This window comes from Mus caroli, chromosome 8 (assembly GCF_900094665.2).
Source record: "Mus caroli chromosome 8, CAROLI_EIJ_v1.1, whole genome shotgun sequence".
Lineage (NCBI taxonomy): Eukaryota > Metazoa > Chordata > Mammalia > Rodentia > Muridae > Mus > Mus caroli.
The window spans coordinates 50,347,666-50,368,585 of NC_034577.1; the positions used below are offsets into that span (position 1 = coordinate 50,347,666).

General features: G+C 43.1%; 1 protein-coding gene and 1 long non-coding RNA gene across 2 annotated transcripts in view; one reads left to right on the forward strand and one right to left on the reverse strand.

The window, feature by feature from the left end:
- Positions 1 to 389: 389 nt before the first annotated feature.
- Sap30 (Sin3A associated protein 30) lies at positions 390 to 5,786 on the reverse strand. Its single transcript, XM_021170548.1, has 4 exons — positions 5,182 to 5,786; positions 3,379 to 3,504; positions 2,908 to 3,006; positions 390 to 737 (listed from the first exon to the last, which is right to left on the reverse strand). Exons 1-4 carry the CDS (start codon positions 5,494 to 5,496, stop codon positions 615 to 617), a joined length of 663 nt encoding a protein of 220 aa, XP_021026207.1. The 5' UTR covers positions 5,497 to 5,786; the 3' UTR covers positions 390 to 614.
- A 106-nt stretch (positions 5,787 to 5,892) lies between these two features.
- The window catches only part of LOC110299544, a 24,727-nt gene continuing 9,699 nt past the window's right edge, over positions 5,893 to 20,920 (forward strand). Inside the window, exons 1-3 of the long non-coding RNA XR_002378467.1 lie at positions 5,893 to 6,132; positions 6,747 to 6,749; positions 8,364 to 8,482. This is a non-coding gene — a long non-coding RNA (uncharacterized LOC110299544). The remainder of the gene's footprint in view (positions 6,133 to 6,746; positions 6,750 to 8,363; positions 8,483 to 20,920) is intronic.

Here is a 20,920-nt window from a genome sequence, read left to right on the forward strand (position 1 = left end):
ATTTTCAAATTTGCTAACAGACATCGCAAAGCACGTTACAAATGATGCTAGTCTGGTGGTGGCGGTGCATGCCTCTAATCCCGGCTTTCAGGAGGCAGAGGCAGGAGGATCTCTGAGTGTGAGGCCAATCTGGTGTGCAGAGTAAGTTCCAGGGCATCCAGGGTTACACGGAGAAATAAAACAAAACAAAAACAAAACAAGAATGCTTAATTGCAAATCAAATTGACCTAGGGAAGGTGAGGGGGTCATGTCTGTCATTCCTCCTTTACCTTTAATTACTTGGAATTTGTAAGAAAAGCTTACAAAATGACTTTTATCTGAAGTCTTAATACCAGTCCCAAAAACTTTAACACAAAAACAAAGTTTCATAAAATAAACAGGCTGAAGCAGCTGTAATAGTAATAACCTTTATTTAAAATATGTGTAATCTAGGAAGCTCAGTTTATATGAGTTTCCAACTAATTATTAGAATCAAAAATGACAACAACATAAAAAAAAAAAAGTCAAAGAAAATCCTCTGTAGAAAAAATACACAAGAACATTTCTACATCTGAAAAAACAGTAAACATTCTTTCCAGGCAGACATCTATGGGCTAGTGTGAACAGCATCTCTCCTAGTGAACACCACTGTCGCCCTTGAGATCCGATTTGTTCTTGTCGTTCCTCACTGAGTAGATGAAACATGTTAAGGTGTCTTTTTCATTCACTGGAATAGACTTAAAGTGGCAACCAACTATCTACAAATTTAAAAAAAACGGACAAATTAAAGGTTAGATGTAGCAGATGCTGTGAGCTGAGTAAGATACAACTTTGCCAAAGTGCTGTGTGACCACAAGATACTTTTAAAGATTAATCTGTCTTATCAAAATATTAACAAGCTCCAAAGCACATAAAAACAAGATATTATAAACAAAAGACAGCCTGACTTCAAAGGATCCTTTAGTCTACACAATTAATACACTCTGATTCTGAGTATTTGACCCCCGCTGGTCTACTTGATTAATGTGTACTTGTTGTAAGTATTTTCCTTTTAAACTTTAGTTTGCAAACTACATATTCTTTTTTTTTTTTTTTTTTTTTTTTTTTTTNTTTTTTTTTGGTTTTTCGAGACAGGGTTTCTCTGTGTAGCCCTGGCTGTCCTGGAACTCACTTTGTAGACCAGGCTGGCCTTGAACTCAGAAATCCTCCTGCCTCTGCCTCCCAAGCAAACTACATATTCTTAAACATTAAATATTAATGAAGTAAAACAAAAAAAACCTAATGTCCATCATATGAGGGAGGACTTAGACTGTATTCATAGAAAAAGAGTAATATAAGGGAAAAAAATTCTTGGTAACAAACTGTACCATAAATATCATTGGTGCAATTGATATTAATTCTTAAGTTTCTTGTAAATTTTTATGAAGAAAATTTAAGAATGGAAACCTCAAGGAGCTAGAGGGATGTTGGACAGGGCTGTTTTCCTGTCTTTTACTGGACAAATCTAACATGTACATCACAATAAACAGGTAAGAAACTGAGCTGCTAATAGTACGCATGCTCAGACTCAAGACTGCCTCTTTTTCTAGAATACTCTGAACTACAACTGTTTTACAGACCCGATTTTTAAGAGCTTAAGATTTAGCCGGGCAGTGGTGTCGCACGCCTTTAATCCCAGCACTTGGGGGGTAGAGGCAGGTGGATTTCTGAGTTAGAGGCCAGCCTGGTCTACAAAGTGAGTTCCAGGACAGCCAGGGCTACACAGAAAAAGCCTGTCTTGGAAAAAACAAAACAAAACAAAACAAAACTTAGCTTGAGATTTGAGTTCTATATTTAAATACAACTTTGTATCAGTTCTTGGCTATTTGTTATAGAACAGGGATAACTACACTAGATTAGTGTCTAGTATATTTCATTATAGTAGGGAATGTCTATATATATGAACTGTGCAGCTGAAAAAGGATGATAGCTTTGAAATAAATTTAAAGAAAAATATTTTTGTTGCCTAGGCAAGAAATATAGAAGAAAATTTGGCTAGTTAGCATACTGAATTTTATTGTTATAGAGCTTTCTATAAAAATTCTAACTCATATTTATCATTTATTTATGCACATTGGAAATGTAGGCTAACTACTAATGTCATGATGAAGAATATAAGAACACTCACATAAATATATATGTGTTGATGCACACATACATATTTTGATCTGTCTACTCAGTGGAAATGTTTGCTTTAGAGATAAAGTATAATTATTTAAATCTGTAAGTATTTTAAAAGTTCACAGATTTTGTGGCTTTATTACTTCAACACACACACACACACAAAACTAGCTTCCAAAACATACCAAAGGAACTGAAGTCCCATACAAAGCAAACTTTAACTTTAACATAAAGCCTTATTTTTGTTCTTTCTCTTGATGTAAAGAAGGTATCCTTTACTTAAAAACTACTAACAAAGGCAAATGTATCTCAAAGTAAAATTAGAAAGCAAGGGAAATCCTGTTTCAGGGCTCACCTGCAGAAACTTTGAAAACTACATTCTAACAAATACTTGTAAGCTTATTTATTTTCCATCCCTCAGTGGAAATATTCCATTTATATTCCACTCCACATTTATAGTCCATCCCTTTAAAACAAAATTCTAGAATGATGAATAAAAAATTCTCATTGCTTACTCTGAAAAATCAACATTAAAAGACACTGTATATACTCTGAATATAATCCACTGAGCACTCACTGGAGAGCTTTCCTAGGTGGCAGATAGAGGTTTCTAAACAACTACATTCCACAATACACCTATTAATTTTTACTTTACTACATGCAATATACTATTTAATATACTACATTCATCTATTTCATCATCACTTAATGATACCTTGTTGGTGTGAACAGGATTGTTTAAACAGTATAAAGCTTATTTATATATACCTCCACAAGTTGTGCTTTATTTAGACCTGGTCTGGTTGGAAGCTTGAAGTGTCTTTTGTATCTTCTAAGTGTATTTACTTGTAATTGGTACAAATCAACCTAGAAAAAATATATATATATGAATTAGTTCACTCTGTTGAAAAGATATCATTGATCTGTATTATGACACTTCAACACAATGACTTCATTTACACATTCAGACCTGTACTTTATTAAACAGTTTCATCTTTGGGGGATACATATTGTAAACTTCTGGAGAAACAAAAGAGGAAGTTGTATGTCAAGAACTATAAGAATGTCACCTGAGATTTAATATTAGTATAAATACATCTTCACTGACTGAATTTAACTTTTGAGATTTCTCAGATGCTTTAAACAGTTAAAGAGGAGCTCAAATATTTACAGAATGGTATTGGGATTGCCAGCATGCTTATGATTTACATATAACATGGGGAAAAGCCTGCCATCTACCTCTGGAGTGTCGATGTCCTGAACAGGTGAGTCTCCCCCATCATCATCGCTTCCTTTCCTCTTCCTTCTGTTCCGAACGCTCTGAATTAAGTTCTTATGATAGTCACAAATGTAAAGATGCCTTGCCTGGAAAGGAAAATTTTTCAAAGACTGTGAGTCCAGAAAAAAAAAATACAGCTAAGTATTAGTAAAATACAGCTAAGTATTAGTAAAATACGTAGGCCCAGGTGGCTGACTAAAAATCATCTTAACAGGCCACTGTTCAGAAGATGCAATGTTTCTTTCCACTATTAAAATCTGTAACATTAGCAATCTGGCGATACTGTTAAGGAAATGGGGAAGGGGGGAGGAATTGGAAGCGGTGGGCGGTGGGCGGGTAGTATCTTGGAGAAAGCAGGCAGGCAGGAAAGGAAGAAAAATTCCAATTCTCTGGGTCTTGTCATCAAATTGCATGGAAGGTGACCTAAATAAGTTAGCTCCTGCTGATTTTGACTTAAAAGGGAGAGGTGGCATTGCCCACAAATTTGTACTTGCATTTTCTCTGGCTTGAGAGCAGCAAATTATATTACTTGTAGGTACATGCATCCTGATTGAGCTATTAGATAGTGAAATTCTACACAGATACAAAGTATGCATTTCTTTACAAATGCAACATTGAATTCATATCCTATGTTTAAATTTGAAGCCCCAAGGTTTCTTTTTAAGGATTAAATGAATATATTTCTCTGTATTATGCGTTTTCAATTAAAGCAAACAAATTATTCACGTTCACTTGCAAAGTTTCTCATGGACCCTACTGAGAAACCTGCCTAAACAGAATCACAAATAAACTTTTCAAAAAATTTAATTACTCAGGCATTTGAGAGTCGTATATACAGTGGAATAGGAAATACTGAGCTGACACTGTCCCCCCTCCCCCTTTTAAGGCTACAATTAAAGGCCGAAATGAACAGGCTTTTAAATTGACTTCTAAGCTAAGGGTAAGTTAAAAATATACAGGATGTGTGGAGGTTCTGTATCTTGTTCTTCCTTTGCCATCAGTCAGAGCTCTGAAAAGTAGCAATGGAATTCTCTGAAACCTCATAGCTGGCCAAAACAGCAGACGTGCATAAAGACAGAAAAAGAAATCCCGATGGCTGCCGAGAGGGCTGTAAAACCGCAGAGGCTTATTTGCAGCCTTGGTTCGGAGCAGCTGCCCGAAGAGCTGACACCGCAAACAACGTTTTACAACCATCTATCTCCCTGTAAGGCAACTGGTGAGCTCGGCTTGCTTGTCTGTGTTCAAGAGAAAGAGAACAACGAGGAGGAAAGAAAAAAAGAAAAGAAAAGACAAAAAGGAAAAAGGAAAAAGAAAAAAAAAAAAAGAGGATTGTGGGGTCCAGCCAGACTCTACTTTCCCTAGAGGAGCGGAGCTGCTCCCTAGGGCAGACACTGGCTCTGGCAGCAAAACAAAGGCGCCTCCATTCCAGAAGGGACTGCCCGGTTGCGAGAAAACTACTCCGGGCCCTTGGTGCTGCGGTCCCCTTTGTTTCGTTTCCAGATCGCAGCAAAGGAGGAAGAGGGAAGCCTGGCGTGGGAGACACGCGAGGCAGCGGGAGTCCGGGCGAGGGGCGGAGGGGCCCCGCACCACTGCGCGAGCGCGCGCTGGGGGGAGGTGGCCGGAGTTGCAGGGACTTTGTTTCAATCAGAGAACCACTAATCCCACCTGCAGCCCAGTCTCCGAGACTCCTGAACCCGGCCAACCAACCGGCGAGGCTCGCAGGATAGAGCAGGGCAGGGCAGGGCGGTCCCCGGGCCACTTACACTCTTATCCAGCTCGATCTTCACCTTCTTCTGAGAGATGCTCTTCTGGATCCTCTTGCTGAAGCTGGCGTTGCCTGCAGCGCGCCCGCACCGCTCACCGTCCTCCCGCAAACAACAGAGTTGCCCAGGGCCGGGACCGGCCGCTCCAGGTGGCCCAGAAGCTGACACCGCACCAGCACCGGGTACCTCTGCCCCACCGCCGGCTGCGTTGCCATTCCCCGCCGAGGCGGCGGCAGCCGCAGCAGCGACCACCGCGGCCACGGCGGCGGCCGCGTCCCCGCCTCGGCTCATCTCCTCCGGAGTGAAGCCGTTCATGTCTGCCAGTTCGGGGGCGCCGGCGCCGCCACAGAGCCCCGCTCGCCGCGCCGCTCCGCCTCCTTCCCCTGGGCGGCCGTTCACTCCGCACCCCAAGTCTGGCGGCGGCACGGTCCGACGCCCAGAGTCCAGGGCCGGCCGGTCTGTCGGTGCTGGAATAGCGACCAGGTCCTGTGACTGTGATCAGGAGTGAAGTGGCGCCTAGAAAGGAGACCCCACTCACTGTCACATGGAGACTTCAGCAGTTGGACCGCAGCTCCTCCGCCTCCTTCTCAACCCCAGAACCTGAGCGAGAGAGACGCCCCTCCTCCGGCCCCGCCCCACCCCTGCCGCGCGGCCCCACGGGAATGGTAGTTCTTGATCGAGGAGCTAACTTGCGCTCTGTTCTGATTACGTGCGGGACCAGCGGGACAAACTACTCATCCCAGCATGCATGGCGCGGCCAGCCACCCCTAGGTTGTTTTTTTTTTTTCCATTCCAAGCACCGGGCAAGTCTGACTGTGAGGTCAGGCTTTTACCGTGTTTTCTCGCCTCTATTCTCTCCTGCGAGCAAGGGCTGGTTTTAGCTCCTCTTGTTTCGCAAAGTTAGTGTTCAGACCGCCAGCTGACTCCTGGGAAGAGGCATATATGGGGTGTGTGTGTGTGTGTGTGTGTGTGTAAGGATTAAGTGAGAAAAAGTTTACGGGCTGTTTGGTATTTATTGAAAGAAAACTCAGGATACCTAGCGCTCTTTAGGCGGAGAGTCCTTCATCTCCATCTCCACACCGCAGCTGACTTCTAGAGCGTGGCAGGTCCTTGGCATACTCGTGTGCCGGCGGGTTGACAGGCATAAGGGTTGCTTGTCGCCTCTACTGCCGCTTGGATTCCTTTCAAACGGATCTAAGAGGGTTTAAGACCATTTAAAGAAAGCACACTGGTATCACGTCTGCAGACTACTCCTCAAAACTTAGCCCTGGCTGTAGGGGATGAGGATCGAGAAACCTCTTTTCTTGAGTCATATGCATGCGTACATGTGTGCTTGTGTGTGCCGCGGGGGGGGGGGGGGGGGGGGGGGGGGGAGTGCGCGCGTGCGCGCCTGGGTACGTGTTTGTGCTCGCGTAATGTGTATTTTTGCCTGTGCCTGTTGTGGGAGGGGTGGAAGAATGGGCGTGGCCACGCCAACCCTGAACCTCTGATAATTATTAGACTATTTAGCAATCCCACTGCTTAAGCAAAAATAATGTATTTCAGGTGGAAGAGTTTTGAGAAAGCCTGTTTTAGATTAATCAATTCAGTGACGATTTTATATATATATATATATAATGATATGGCAAAACTAAAGCTGTCCATGTTGTCTGTGTATGGAGGGCACACTTGTTATCCAGATCCGGAGACTGAAAGACATAGGCTTTTGATCCAGATCTTGAGGAACAGAGGTCATGAAAAACTTAGTCCGAAGCTTTTCACACCTTTAATCCAAAGAGACAAAGCCAAGCAAATTTCATTGTTCAAGACCAGCTTGGAACAGAGCAAGTTCCAAATAGAGAAAAGTTTAAATCCAGTCATGGTAGTACATGCCTTTAAAGCCAGCATTAATGATACAGAGTCACACATATATCAAGGTCAATATTCAGAGCAAGTTCCAGGACAGCTAAGCTTAGGCTGGGAAGGAGCTGGAAAACAGAAAGCTGGTAATAGAATAAGGAGGGGCCACATTCCAGCCTCAGCAAGCCGCGGCAGAACTCAGCTGCTCCGGCTATGTGGTTGGCTTTAGAGTCAAGAATAGAAGGCACCACTAGGACAATTGATGCTGGCTAGCTGGAGCTAAGAAATTAGCAGTGATTACGAAGAGATCAGTACCACAGAGGTGAAATCGTCTGGGAGTTGTTTTCTGAAAGCAAAAGAAGCTGTGTTTCCGAGATACCCAAGTTTGTACCCTGTGCTGCAGCTGTACTTGGTAATGTATAAGTGTCACCCAAGTGGTACTGGTTTTGAAGGTATGAAGGGGTCATGAAGAGCAGCTGAGGCTTTACACTGTGAGAGGCCAGGGAAGACCATTGGTGAAGGTGCAGCCTCAGTTGTTGATGGGTTAGGACTGAAGGGGTCATGCAAAGGATTTGAGGCGTGGCACCATGAAGAGAGCCTATGAGAGGTGAAACTTAGTTGCAGCTGAAGGCCCCTAACATATTGGAGATGCCAGTACCATGGAATGATCACCAAGAACAACAGCAACAGTGGAGTGGAGACAATCTGAGTCTAGAATGCTACAGAGGACAGAGCTGGAGAAGTGACACAAGCCCTTTGGAAGAGCCCAGAAGATCATGTGTGGATCCTAGACACTGGAACAAGAAGCGGTAATGTTTAAGTTGCCTTGGAGACTCCAAGATGTTCAAACGTGCCAGAGTCGTGGGTTATCTGCTGAGGAAAGCTGCTAACAGGGAGTGGAACCAACCCAGGAGAAAGAAGTTTGTTGTAGTCAACAAAGATGTAAAAGGATTTGGAGATCTGAAGACCGCTTTGACATCAGACTAGGAGATGCAGGCTTTGGAGTTTGCCCTGCTGGTTTCCCGTCTTGCTTTGGGGGGTTACAGTTAAGTGATTGGCTGAATCTCAGAAGAGACTTTGAACTTTGGACTTTTAACATTCTTGAGACTGCTGTTGATGGTGGGGACTTTGGAATTTGGACTAAAAGCACTCTTTTATTAAGCTATGTCTAGGTGTGGCCCCCATAGACTCCTTTGTTTAAACCAGCCTGTGGGAGCCAGGGACTGTATTGTTTTGTATATGCTTGACCCTGGGAGTGGCACTAGTGGGAGGTGTGGCCTTGTTGGAGTAGGTGTGTTATTGTGGGCTTGAGCTTTAAGACCCTCATTCTATCTTCCTGGAAGCCAGTCTTCTCATAGAGGCCTTCAGATGGAGGTGTAGAACTCTCAGCTCCTCCTGCATCATGACTGCCTGGGGCTGCCATGTTCCTGCCTTCATGATAATGGACTGAACCTCTGAAACTGTAAGTCAGCCGCAGTTAAATGTTGTCCTTTATAAGAGTCGCCTTGGACATGGTGTCTGTTCACAGCCATAAAACCCTAAGACATCAATATTAGATTTTCTAGGCTGTATTGCCTTCCCATGTCTTTTTATTTTTTCCCATCTCGGACTACAAATCAGTACACATCAGGCCTTCTACAGTGTTTTTTTTGTGGAAGTATGTTTCCTACGCCAATGATAGCTTTGGTTTGGTTTTTCGAGACAGGGTTTCTCTGTGTAGCCCTGGCTGTCCTAGAACTCTCTCTGTAGACCAGGCTGGCCTTGAACTCAGAAATCTGCCGCCCGCTGCTGCTGCTGCTGCTGCTGCTGCTGCTGCTGCTGCTGCTGCTGCTGCTGCCACCACCACCACCCAGCTTTGTTTTGTTTATAAGTTCCCTTTGGATTCTTTTAACCTAACCTTAGTCATACATTCTTTTGTTTAGGTGTGCCTAATCTGCTCTAAAGTGCACCCATAGTTTTGTGTTTAATTATATTTCTTAATGTTATCATTCCTATGTTTTTTCCCAAATCTTAAAAATGTCACATTTTAGTTTTCCAGTCCTCTGATACAATTTGGAAGTTTGACATTTTCTTCAATATTCCTAGCAAGGACAGTGATTTTTTTTTTTAAGACTATGTTTATTCAGTCTGTTTCACTTGTCTTTTGTTTCTGGTAGTTCTGACTTATTCCTGACTCTTCTTTCATCCACTGTCTTTGATTGCCTTTCATTTTGTTTGAAAAAATAATTATAAAATAATTCATATTATGTTCCTACAGAGGGGCCTAATATCTCTGATGCTAAAACATCCTAGAGTAATTAATGCCTGAGGATATTTTAGCCAAGTAGCTGATACTCTGGTTCATATTCCCATTTGAGGGCTATGGTTCTTACCCTGTATTGGGTTACTAAGTTAGTTACTTTATTTGTTCATTTGTTTTATTGTAGTGCTGAGAATTGAACCCAGAGCTGTGGACATGCTAGGTGAATCTCCTACAACTGAACTACTCTCCCAGCCCCAGAAAGATGCTCCCCTCAGTGCAGACTGAAGTCCAGTCTCCAGTCTTCTACCTGACTTCTATGCCCAGCTTTTGCTCTTCCTAAGCCCTTAAGTGTCAAGAGTTAGATTTGTCAACCTGTTACGGATGTAGACTTACTTGGAAAGAAAGCATCTCAATTGAAGAATCGACTCCATCTGATTGGTCTATAGGCATTTCTGTGGGCCATTTTCTTGGCTGTTGATTGATAAGGGAGGGCGCCAAGCACACTTGGGGTGGTCCTATCCATGTGAAAGTGGCCTGGGCTGTATAAGAAAGGTAACTGAAGATGCTATGGGAAGCAAGCCAAGAAGCAGTGTTTCTCTGTGGTCTGGGCTTCCCTTGGTGATGGACTGTACTGTGCAAGCAAGACAAACCGGTTCTTTGCCCAAGCTGCTTCTGGTTATGGTGGTTATCAAAACAGACATAACTTCTATACCTGCCTGTACCGGTACTGTATATATTAAAGTAGCGCATACATTTTGATACAACCCATGGTTTAACCTATTGCTAAGCTATATCTGTGGCTTCGTCCACAACTTTGGTCTCACTAATATGTAGTCATCTAATGCTGGCATTTGCTCTGGGTGTAAAATTATTTGTGGCTATCATGATCCAACAACATTAATTAAAAAAAAATTATTGTGACATAAAGGCCCTGGGACCCCAAATTAAATACACAAACCTAAAGATTTGATTGGAAGCCATACGTGAGTGAGAACAGTGCTTGTCTTTCAGGGTCTGGGTTTCTTCACTTAGTGTAGCATTGCCCAGTTCGCTCCCTCTGCCTGCAAATTTCATGAGTTTATTTTTCTTTACAGCTGACTGAGATTCCATAGTATACAAGCACCCCATTTTCATTAGCGATCATCAGTTGAAAAATGGTTTCCACCTCCTAGTAGCTAAGGGAACATGGGTGACCATGTGGTCTCTACTGCAGGAAAAAGAGTCCTTTGGGTATATGCCCAGGAGTAATATATCTGGGCCATATGGTAGACCTACTTCTCGTTTTGTTTTTTGTTTTGTTTTGTTTTGTTTTTTTGAGGACCCTCCCCACTGATCTCCATAGTGGCTGCACAGTTCTCACCAACAGTGCATAAAGGGTTCCATTTCTTCACATTCTTTCCAGCATGTGCTGTTCTTTGTTGTTCTTTTTGTTTGTTTTTCGAGACAGGGTTTTTCTGTATAGCCCTGGCTGTCCTGGAACTCACTCTGTAGACCAGGCTGGCCTCAAACTCAGAAATCCGCCTCCCTCTGCCTCCCAAGTGCTGGGATTAAGGGTGTGCGCCACCATGCCCTGCTTGCTATCTTATTTTTAAACATTCTGACTGGACTAAGATGAAATCTCAAAGGAGCTTTCATTTGTATTACTAGGGCTAGGGATAATGACCGCTTTGAAAAGTATTTCTTATCCATTTGATGTTCCTCTTTTGAGAAGAACTATGTTCAAAAAACCCGGGATTGTTTTCTTGTTTTCTCGTTTAGTTTTTTAGAGTTCCTCCTATATTTCAAAAATGAGTCTTCTATCAGATGTGAAGCTGGCAAAGATATCTAAAGGGAAAACAAAAACAAAAAAAAAAAAAAAAAAAAAAAAAAAAAAAAAAAAAAAAAAAAAAAAAAAAAAACAAAAAAAAAAACAATGCCCCCATAGGCTGCCTCTTCAGTCAATTAGCAATTCTCTTTGTAGTACAAAAGCTTTTTAATTTTATGAAGTTTCACTTGTTGATTGTCAGTCTTATTGACTGGGTGACCAGAGTGTGCAGGAAATAAGTGTCAGTGGAGTGCTCAGCCACCGCCACCAAGGGGATATCTGTGTCACACACACACACACACACACACACACACACACACACAGAGGATGCACTTTTAGGGACCGTCTTAGGTGAGGGAGTAGAAAGACTGTAAAAGCCTGTGGTTGGGGAGAACTAGAGTTTTAAAATGTCTTCTATATGTGATGGGACCACCCCAGTCAGCTCATAGCACCTGTGGTTGCTTGAACAAGACCAGCACCGGATCAAGCCAGCCAACATTCTAGCATGGAAGGCCTCCATCCCTAACTGAGGAACTGTGGACAGTTGATGGCTTCTGAGGGAGGGAGAGTCCCTTTGCTTTAAGGATATAGGCCTCTGCTGATTCAACCATGCTGTAGCACGTGGCCTCACATCCAGGAGTGTGCATGGGTAGCATAGATTGCACTCAAAGGATTACAAAAGAGAAACATGAAGCTAGTGGGTGCCTAGGGAAGTGAGATGGCTCTGAGATGATTTAAGGGCACGAGTAAGAGTTAAATATGATTAAAATACTGGGTATGAAATTCTCAAATAACTGCTAAAATCCATCTATGTTGTTTTATTTATTTTGATGCAGGTTCTCACTATGTAAATCTTATCTGTCCTGAAATTCACCATGTGGACCAGGATGGTCTTGAACTCACAGAGATCCACCTGCCAGGTGCTGTGTTAAAAACATGTACTACTATGACCACTTAAAATTTTTTTCTAAAAATAAACTTTCCAGGTCCAAGGCCTAAGTGATGACTCAGCTGTTAAGAGCAGTAGCTGCTCTTGTAGAGGTCCTGGGTTCAATTCCCGGCTTCCACAGGGTGGCTCCCAACCACCTCTAACTCAAGGTATCCAATTCTTCTTCCGGCCCCCCCAGCCTCCCCAGGCATTGCATACACGAGGTGCCCAGACATAGGTGCAATCAAAGCTCCCATACAAATGAAAATGAAGGGGGGAAATCTAAAGGATCCAAACTAAGAATTTTTGGAGTTAACCCCCCCCCCCCCCCATGTATCAGGTGTTTTTCCTCACTGCTGTAACAATACTTGACCAAAGCCACTGAAGAACGACGTGGTGGTTTGAATGAAAATGGCCTCCCCAGGGACATCCATTTTCAGGCTTAGTCCCCAGATGATAAAACTCTTTGGAAAGGAGCAAGAGGTGTGGCCTTGTTGGAGGAGGTGTGTCTCTAGGAGTAGGCTTTGAGGGTTCAAAGCTCATGCCAGGCCCAGTATCTCTTTCTGCCTGTTCCCTGCAGATCAGAATGTAAAGGTGTCACTACTTCTCCAGCACCATGCCTGCCTGCGCGCTGCCAAGCACCCCCACCATGATGACGGACGAAGTCTCTGAAACTGAGGAAGCCCCAGTTAAATGCTTGCTTTTATACGAGATGCCTCCATCCCAGTCTCTTCCTAGCAGCAGGACAGTAAGGAAGACAGAAGCGAAGGTTTGTTTTGCCTTCCTGTTAGAGAGGAAATGTGTGAGGATAGGGAAGGCCTGGCAGCTCGATCCAGAGGATGCTCAATACATGGTATCTGCAGTCAGACAGACGAGTACCACGAATACCTGTGTGCAGCTCAGTTTTTCCTTGTTATTCAGGACCCTAGAAGGTACCATTCACAGGTGGATCTCCCTATCTGAATTAACCTAATCTAGATAACGCCTCACAGGTACATCCCGAGCCTATCCTCCTGAATCTGTCCCAGGTGTGTCCTCTAGGCAAGTCTACATCCTATCAATCTTTATCACCCCCATCCTCTCACCCATAATTCATTTCATTGAAATGAGGCTTTCTTTTTTTTTAATATTTTTTTATTACGTATTTTCCTCAATTACATTTCCAATGCTATCCCAAAAGTCCCCCATACCCTCCCCCCCACTTCCCTACCCACTCATTCCCATTTTTTGGCCCTGGCATTCCCCTGTACTGGGGCATATAAAGTTTGCGTCTTTCCAGTGATGGCCGACTAGACCATCTTTTGATACATATGCAGCTAGAGTCAAAAAATGAGGCTTTCTTAAAACATTTCTCCAGAGTATTCCAGTAGCTTGGGTTCAGAAGAAACTTCTTGACAATCTTCTTTTCAATTCCATAACAAAAATGTTGCTTTATGTTGAAGATCTCCAATTTAACTTTAATGAAAGCAAAAAACAAAAAAACTTCATGCCATCATGCTGACAGTTCTCTATATAATCTACTTTTAGGTTTTCTGACATAGCTTTACAGTCACAGCAGGTATAAACATATAATTGACTCTAATTAAGTCACTTAGAATTATAATGTTCATTTAGGAGTCAATAATCAGGGCATTTCAGAGAGGTTCTCCATATCTTGAAAACGTGGGCAGAGGGAGTTGAATTTAAATTAGGCGTTCTGTTTCCCAAGCGATTTGTCTCTCAAGCTTCACATATTAGAAGTTAGGCCTCCGGTGTGACAATGTTAGTCCCTGGTGGCACCTTTAACATATGGTGACCAGTGAGAGGCTACCAGGACACTGCCCTGAGAAAGTTAGTTCTCTCATCAGTGATCTGTTAGAAAAAGGAACCCTGCTGGCCTGGTCTGTTTCCTTGCCTTTGCTCCCTGTGTTGTTGCAGATTGACGCCTCCATTGTGATGTCATGGGGTCCTCACCAGGGCAGAGCCAATGCTTGGTGTTATACGGTTGAGCCTTCTAAATACTTTTTCGTTTATAGAGTACTTAGCATCCAGTACTGGGAAGTGGGCCTGAGGAAGGAAGTTATTGCTATAACTATGCTTGAAAACATAGAAGCTCTTTCAGAACTTAGGAACCCGTCAAGAATGGCAAAGTTGGGAGGAATGCTTAGGAGTGGCTTAGAGTATTAAGAGGTTTCATGGGATGATGGTGAGGCAAGAAGTCACCACCCCTTGTCACACTGCTGGAAAGGCCTTGGCTGCTTTGTATCCACATCCTAAAGCTTTGAGGAAGGCCTAATGTAAGAGCGGTGGGTTGCTTTATTTGTAAAGTATCAAAGCGTTCATTACAGGTCTTGTTGCCGATTTGAGTGTTTACAGTAAGCCTTGGGAGCAAAAGGAAACAGAGCCAAGGTTTTGAATGAGTGCCTTCTGACAGCTTTCAAATGTGTCTAGGAAGGAAGTGACACACAGCTTATGACATCGCATCTGAGCTGCTCCTTGCTGAAGGTATTAGCGGAGATAGAAGGAAGGTGTCATGCATGAGCTCGGGGAGATAGTAAGATGGAGCCAAGGAGACCTGTGACCCTGCCTCCCCTGCCACAAGCGCCAAGGGTTTTCTGGGTAGAATGTTCCAGAAATGAGACTAATGTCATCTTCCATGCCATCAAAGTCCAGGGCCTACTTGGGATTCTGGGCTATATGGTGACGTGTTCTGAAAGTGCTGTCCCCCTAGTGCTGGTTCTAGGCCCATGGCATATAAGTTATGGCCTCATGGCCATGGCCATAATAATTTCAAAGGTAACCCCGTGAGGCTGCACTGAAGTTTGCCATAGTTGCAGCATGACATTAGCAAGCTGCAAAAAGAGAGAAAGCATGCTCCGTTCAGACAAAGGCAAATGTGGAAGGATTAAAGTTACATCAGGCCAGGCAGTAGTGGAGCACGACTTTAATCCCAGCACTTGGGAGGCAGAGGCAGGCGGATTTCTGAGTTCGAGGCCAGCCTGGTCTACAGAGTGAGTTCCAGGACAGCCAGGGCTATACAGAGAAACCCTGTCTCCAAAAATTCCAAAAATAAAATAAAATTAAAATTAAAATAAAGTTACATCTGATTTCTGGTGAGTGATTGTCTTGAAATAATGTTCTCCAGCAGTAAAATGACTTTGCTTAGGATTGCTCTGCTATGCAACAGAAGAAAAAAAAAAATGCTCTTTAAAAGGTTACAGGTCAGGAGCTAGAAAGAGAACTCTGCAGTTAAGAGTACTTACTGTTCTTCCAGAGGACCTGAATTGTATTCTCAGCACCCATACGGTGGTTTATGATAGTCTATAACTTAAGTTTCAGGGGATCTGATGCTCTCTTCTGGTCTTTGAGGGCACCAGAAGCACACCTATATGTAAATAAATAACTCTTTTAAAAGCTATGAATCACTGGCTACATATAACAGCAATTGTCTAATTATTGTTATACTTGGTTTTTGACATAATAAGACTAAAAGAGAGTACTTTCTTTTTTCTAGTTCCCCTGTTTGGACACAGGGCATCCCTTAAGCGAGGTTATCCTGCTACCTCTGAGTTACATCCCTGAGCTTTAAGAAGGCATCCTTATAGGTTCAGTAAGTTAATAACGCCAGAGTGGGATTTCTGATGTTGTTGCCCTTCTCCCATGATGCTGACAGCGGCCTTCTCATTAATGCTGATTTCCCTACCAACATTTGTATAATCAGTGTATTTAAAAGTAGGAATAAAGGAGAGAATGGTTTAAATAGGTAATTAAGGATATTCTTCACAATGATCTAGATTTTTTAAAAGAAAAATTTTCAGAGCATTAATTTATTCTGTAAAATAGAGGAATACCCCATTGATTAAATGTTTTTGTTTTTCTTACTCACTTTATATCCTGCTCACTGCCCCCTCCCAGTCACCCCCTCCCGAAGTCCTTCCCCCACCCCCTCTCCCATGATGTAGATTTTTAAGAAGACTGATATAAGGAATAGAACAAGACATGCTACTTTAAATCTTTCAAAGAGGTGACAATTTTTAGTTTAGGAGAAATGAATCACTGTCCTTACTTAGCTTTAAAAAACCACTAACACGCCGGGCGTGGTGGCACACGCCTTTAATCCCAGCACTCAGGAGGCAGAGGCAGGCGGATTTCTGAGTTCGAGGCCAGCCTGGTCTACAGAGTGAGTTCCAGGACAGCCAAGGCTACACAGAGAAACCCTGTCTTGAAAAACCAAAACCAAACAAACAAACAAACAAAAACCTACTAACAACTGGTTAATCTAGAAAATAATGTGTCCTGGTGTTACATTGAAAGTTTAACTCAATTTTAGTCATTGACGTGTGTGTGTGTGTGTGTGTGTGTGTGTGTGTGTGTCACTGTTCTGAGACCTACAGAGAATATAAAAACAACAGATTCCTAACCTACAGGAAGCTTTTAAACAAGGATTTTTTGTATCGCACGTTCTCCTTCATAAGTCCTGTCCTAGGCTTTTTTAGTAGTGGAAATCTTTATCTGATAAAGAAACCTCGCTGTTCCTTACCCATGCCTGTCTGGGTTACTCTACTTCAGGGTTCTTTTCTGTCCCTGAAGGTAAGGGAAAGAAGGCAGTGCCATGCCCCCAGTCAGGGCAATTTAGAAATGCCTAAGAATTAAGTACCTCCCATGCTGGCAACCTTCGTCCAGTAAAAGTTTTGTTATGCAGATAATCCACCCCTCTTGGCTCAGAGGGGGATAACTTTGAGGCTCCAGTTTGAGGCCGGTTCCTAGCACTTTCCCATGAGATTATGTTCAAGTCTTTACCATCGGTAGCCGGCTTGCTGGCACACCCCTTACTGACTGCCTTCCCTGGTTTGTCTTATTCCCCACCTTCCACTGGTATTTCCTGAATCCCTTAGATATATATACTATCTGCACTAAAAATCCCTGTCTCGGGGCATTTCCAAAGGGTGTTTCCACTAGGTTATTCACCTAATACCTGCCCCTTAGCTAAAACGCTCAGTTTTAGTGTGTGGGCGCTTGATTCAAGTACAGCCAGCTGGAATCCTTCCCAGGGAATTTTGCCAATCTGGAAGAGGGAGCTTTGGGCTCTCCTGTTCTGTTCTGTTTTTGGTTTTGTCTCGGCTCCATTCATCCTATATCCAATGGATCGCTGTCAGGCACAAAGGAGAAACTTAACGTTTGTAGAATATTTAATGAAAGAAATTCTTGAAATTCTTTTGCTGCCAACCGGCACAGGTCACCAGCCATAGACTGTAAAGATTATGCAACACCCTTGTTTGAGCATGCCACAATATCGCAGCATGTGACCATGGTTGCAAGCAGGGAGTCCTTTGCTTGAGATTTGAGTTCTGCCACATGTCAGTTTGTGTTGGCTGTTGTTTATCAATTTCATTCCAGTCTTGTACTCCGTATTCCTCGGACTACCGGTGGCCCAGACTCACTTCTCAGTTGATTTCCAGGTTACTTCTGCTGATAGGAGAATAAAACGCAAAAGGAGAACAGGTCTTCTGGCTCCAGCTACCAGGGACAGTCTGGTGGCACGACCATGTTCTGCTGACCTCAGAAGCCCCAGATCTGTGGGCTTGGGTACCAGTCTTTCATTTTGCTTTTTCTAGTACTAGAAAGAAGCGTGGCTACTGTCTCTCAACATTAATATCAAATATGAGCATCAGCAATTAAATGTTACCTCTGGATAACAATAGCTTCTGCTCCCTTTGCCTTTGACATTTCCAGTTTGTTTATCACGGTTCCACCAATAAACCAGGTCGTTGTGGTCTCTGAAACACTTTTGCTTTCTTAGGTGAAGCCAGGCTGATGCGGTGGTCCCCGCAAGCTCTTGCTCTTCACCTCAGCTGATCTCTAGAGAACAGAGAGATATTAGCAGTCCGCTTATCCACCTCATAGGCGTTTTTATGAGGGCTGAGTAAATACTTTGAGGGCTTAAAACAGTACAAAGCGAACACTGTCCTTTGAAACAGTGAAACGAACGATAGTATGTGTCGTTCTGTTATTAAGTGTAGGTAGTGCTGCCGGCCTGTTTATAAAGTACGGTGTCCCCTCATACAAATATCACTGTGTGCAGTTTGCCCTCAACTGTCCTGTCCCAACTGCTCACCACCATCAATTATATGCATCTTAGGCCTCCCTCTTCTAAGTTCGAGTGTAATGTGTCCAATGTCTTCTTACACAGTTTAGATATAAGATGGGCATGTTAGAGGACTGTAAGCTCAAGGGGTTGGTGATATTCTGTCTCTGGCGATGCTGGGGTGGTCATCAGGTAGCACAGGAGGCAGCCATGGCAGTGAAAGATAGATTTATTTTTCCTTGATTGAAGATACATTTTTTTTTCCTTCAGATAACACATCCTAACTACAGTTTCCCCGCCATCTATGCCTCCTAGTTCTCCTCCTATCTTCTCCCGTCTGGTTCCACCTCATTTCTGTCTCTCAGAAAACAGCAGGCTTCTAAAGGGACATCAATAAGACAGAATAGAATAAAGCCAACACAATGGACTTGGACAAAACAACCACAAAGCAGGAGGAAAAGAGCCCAGGAGAAGGCACAGGTATCAGAGACCCCACTCACCACACACTCGGGAATCCCATAGAGTCCCAAACTGGAAGCCATGATGTATAAGGAGAGGACCTGCTGCAGACCTGCGTAGTCTCTGTGAGTTCATGTGAGCTTATTCGTGTAGATTTAGAGGACCTTGATTTCTTGGTTACTCATCCCCTCTGACTCTTAGATTCTCTCTGCCTCCTTTCTTGAGGGTTCCCTGAGCCCTGAGGGGAGGGCTTTGATGGAGACATCCCATTTAGGGTTGAGTGTTCCAAGGTCTCTAAGTCTGTGCACATCCTCCGGCTGTGGGTCTCTGTATTCCCATCAGCTGGGGAGGAAGCTCCTCTGATGACGGCTGAGCAAGGTGCTGGTCTGAGAGAAGAGCACACTGACTGTCATTAGGACTCACTTTATATAATTCCTGCTCTTCTTTCTTTCTTTTTTCTTTTTCTTTTTTTTTAGAACACTAATATTTGGTTTTGTGCCAGGTCCCTGGGTTATCTAGTCTCAGGTTCTTGGTGGAATATTGTGGGATATTGGTGGAATGGGCCTTAGGGAAAAATCAGATATTGGTTGGTGGAACGCCTATTCCTGGTTGTCAGCATGTATCTGGAATGAACTATAATCCAGAAATGGAGGGCTCACCTGTGATCCAGATCTTGAGGCTGGAAGACACAAGTTTCCGACCTGGATCGTAGCATGGAGATCTTGAGGCACAGTGGCTATGAAAAGCTTAGGCCCAGGCCAGGTAGTACATGCCTGCAATGCCAGGAGACTAAGGCAAAGAGATCTCTGAGTTCAAAGTCAGCCTGGGACAAAACAAGTCCCAGATCCAGGCGTGGTGGCACACACCTTTAATCTGGGCCACACCTGTTGGAGACCTACACAAGGACATTGGAAGAAGGAAGATTCGATTTTGTTAGTCGGCTTGCATTTACTTGCCAGCACATCTGTTAAGATTCTACTAGCTGGTGGCTGGAGACATGGCTCAGCTGTTAAGGAGCACTGACTGGTCTTCTAGAGGTTCAATTCCCAGCAACCACATGGTGGCTCACAACCATCTGTAGTAGAATCTGATGCCCCCTTCTGGTATGTCTGAAAACAGCTGTAGTGTACTCATATAAATATAATAAATATTTTTAAAAAGTCTACTAGCCTTGTGGGACTTAGAAATTTCATTTTGATCATCTTCATGTGTATGGATATTTTAGAAGTTTCGGTTTGTAGTAGGTTTAAATACTATCCCTCAAATGTCTCAGCCTGTGTTACATCTCCTTCCCCTCCCCACCTAATCCTCCCATTCCAGCCCCATCTACCCATAACTACCTATTCCTTTTTCTTTCCTAATGATATCTATCTGTCCCTTATAGCCCCTCCCCCATTCTATAATGTAACCTCTGTGGTTCTACAGATTATAGATTATATACAGACTACAGATTATATAACTATAGTTTTATCATTGACTTAACAGCTAATAGCCATACATAAGCAATACATACATGTATTTGTCTTTCTGGGTCTGGGTTACCTCATTCAGTATGATTTTTTTTTCTAGTTCCATCCATTTTCCTGCAAAATTCATGACTACATCCTTTGCTGTTGTTGTTGTTGTTTTGTTTTGTTTTTGTTTTCGAGACAGGGTTTCTCTGTATAGCCCTGGCTGTCCTGAACTCACTCTGTAGATCAGGCTGGCCTCGAACTCAGAGATCTGCCTGCCTCTGCCTCCCAAATGCTGGGATTAAAGGTGTGCACCATCATGCCCGTCTTTTTTTTTTTTTTTAAGATTTATTTATTATTATATGTAAGTACACTGTAGCTGTCTTTATACACACCAGAAGAGGGCATCAGATCTCATTATACATGGATGTGAACCACCATGTGGTTGCTGGGATTTGAACTCAGGATCTTTGGAAGAGCAATCAGTGCTCTTAATCCCTGAGCCATCTCTCAGGCCCAGGTATATCTGAATCTTGAGTAGATCAATTCCCATCTTCCCATGGAACCTCTATACTGATTTCCACAGTGGTTGTACAAGCTTGTAAGTACTCTCACCAGCAATACTCCACATCCTTATCAGCATGAGCTGTCGTTTGTTTTATCAATCTTAGCCATTCTGACAGATGTAAGATGGAGTCTCAAAGCAGTTTTGAATCACATTTCCTTGATGGCTGAGGATGTTGAATATTTCTTTAAAGTATTTCCCAGCTGTTTGAGTCCCCTCTTTTGAGAACTGTCAGTTTATACCTCTACCTCACTGATTAATCAGATTGTTTCATTAAATCTTTTTTATTAAGCCTGGCATGGTGGCACACACCTTTAATCCCAGCACTCGGGAGGCAGAGGCCGGAGGATTTCTAAGTTCAAGGCCAGCCTGATCTACAAAGTGAGT

What these genes read in the sequence shown, in the direction of transcription:
- Sap30 (XM_021170548.1), bottom strand. Translation starts at nt 5,496, where the DNA reads ATGAACGGCTTCACTCCGGAGGAGATGAGCCGAGGCGGGGACGCGGCC. An exon ending in AGGACATCGACACTCCAGAG is followed by an intron (nt 3,007 to 3,378) that starts GTAGATGGCAGG and finishes TATTTTTTCTAG; the next exon opens with GTTGATTTGTACCAATTACA. An exon ending in ATAAAGCACAACTTGTGGAG is followed by an intron (nt 738 to 2,907) that starts GTATATATAAAT and finishes TTAAATTTGTAG; the next exon opens with ATAGTTGGTTGCCACTTTAA.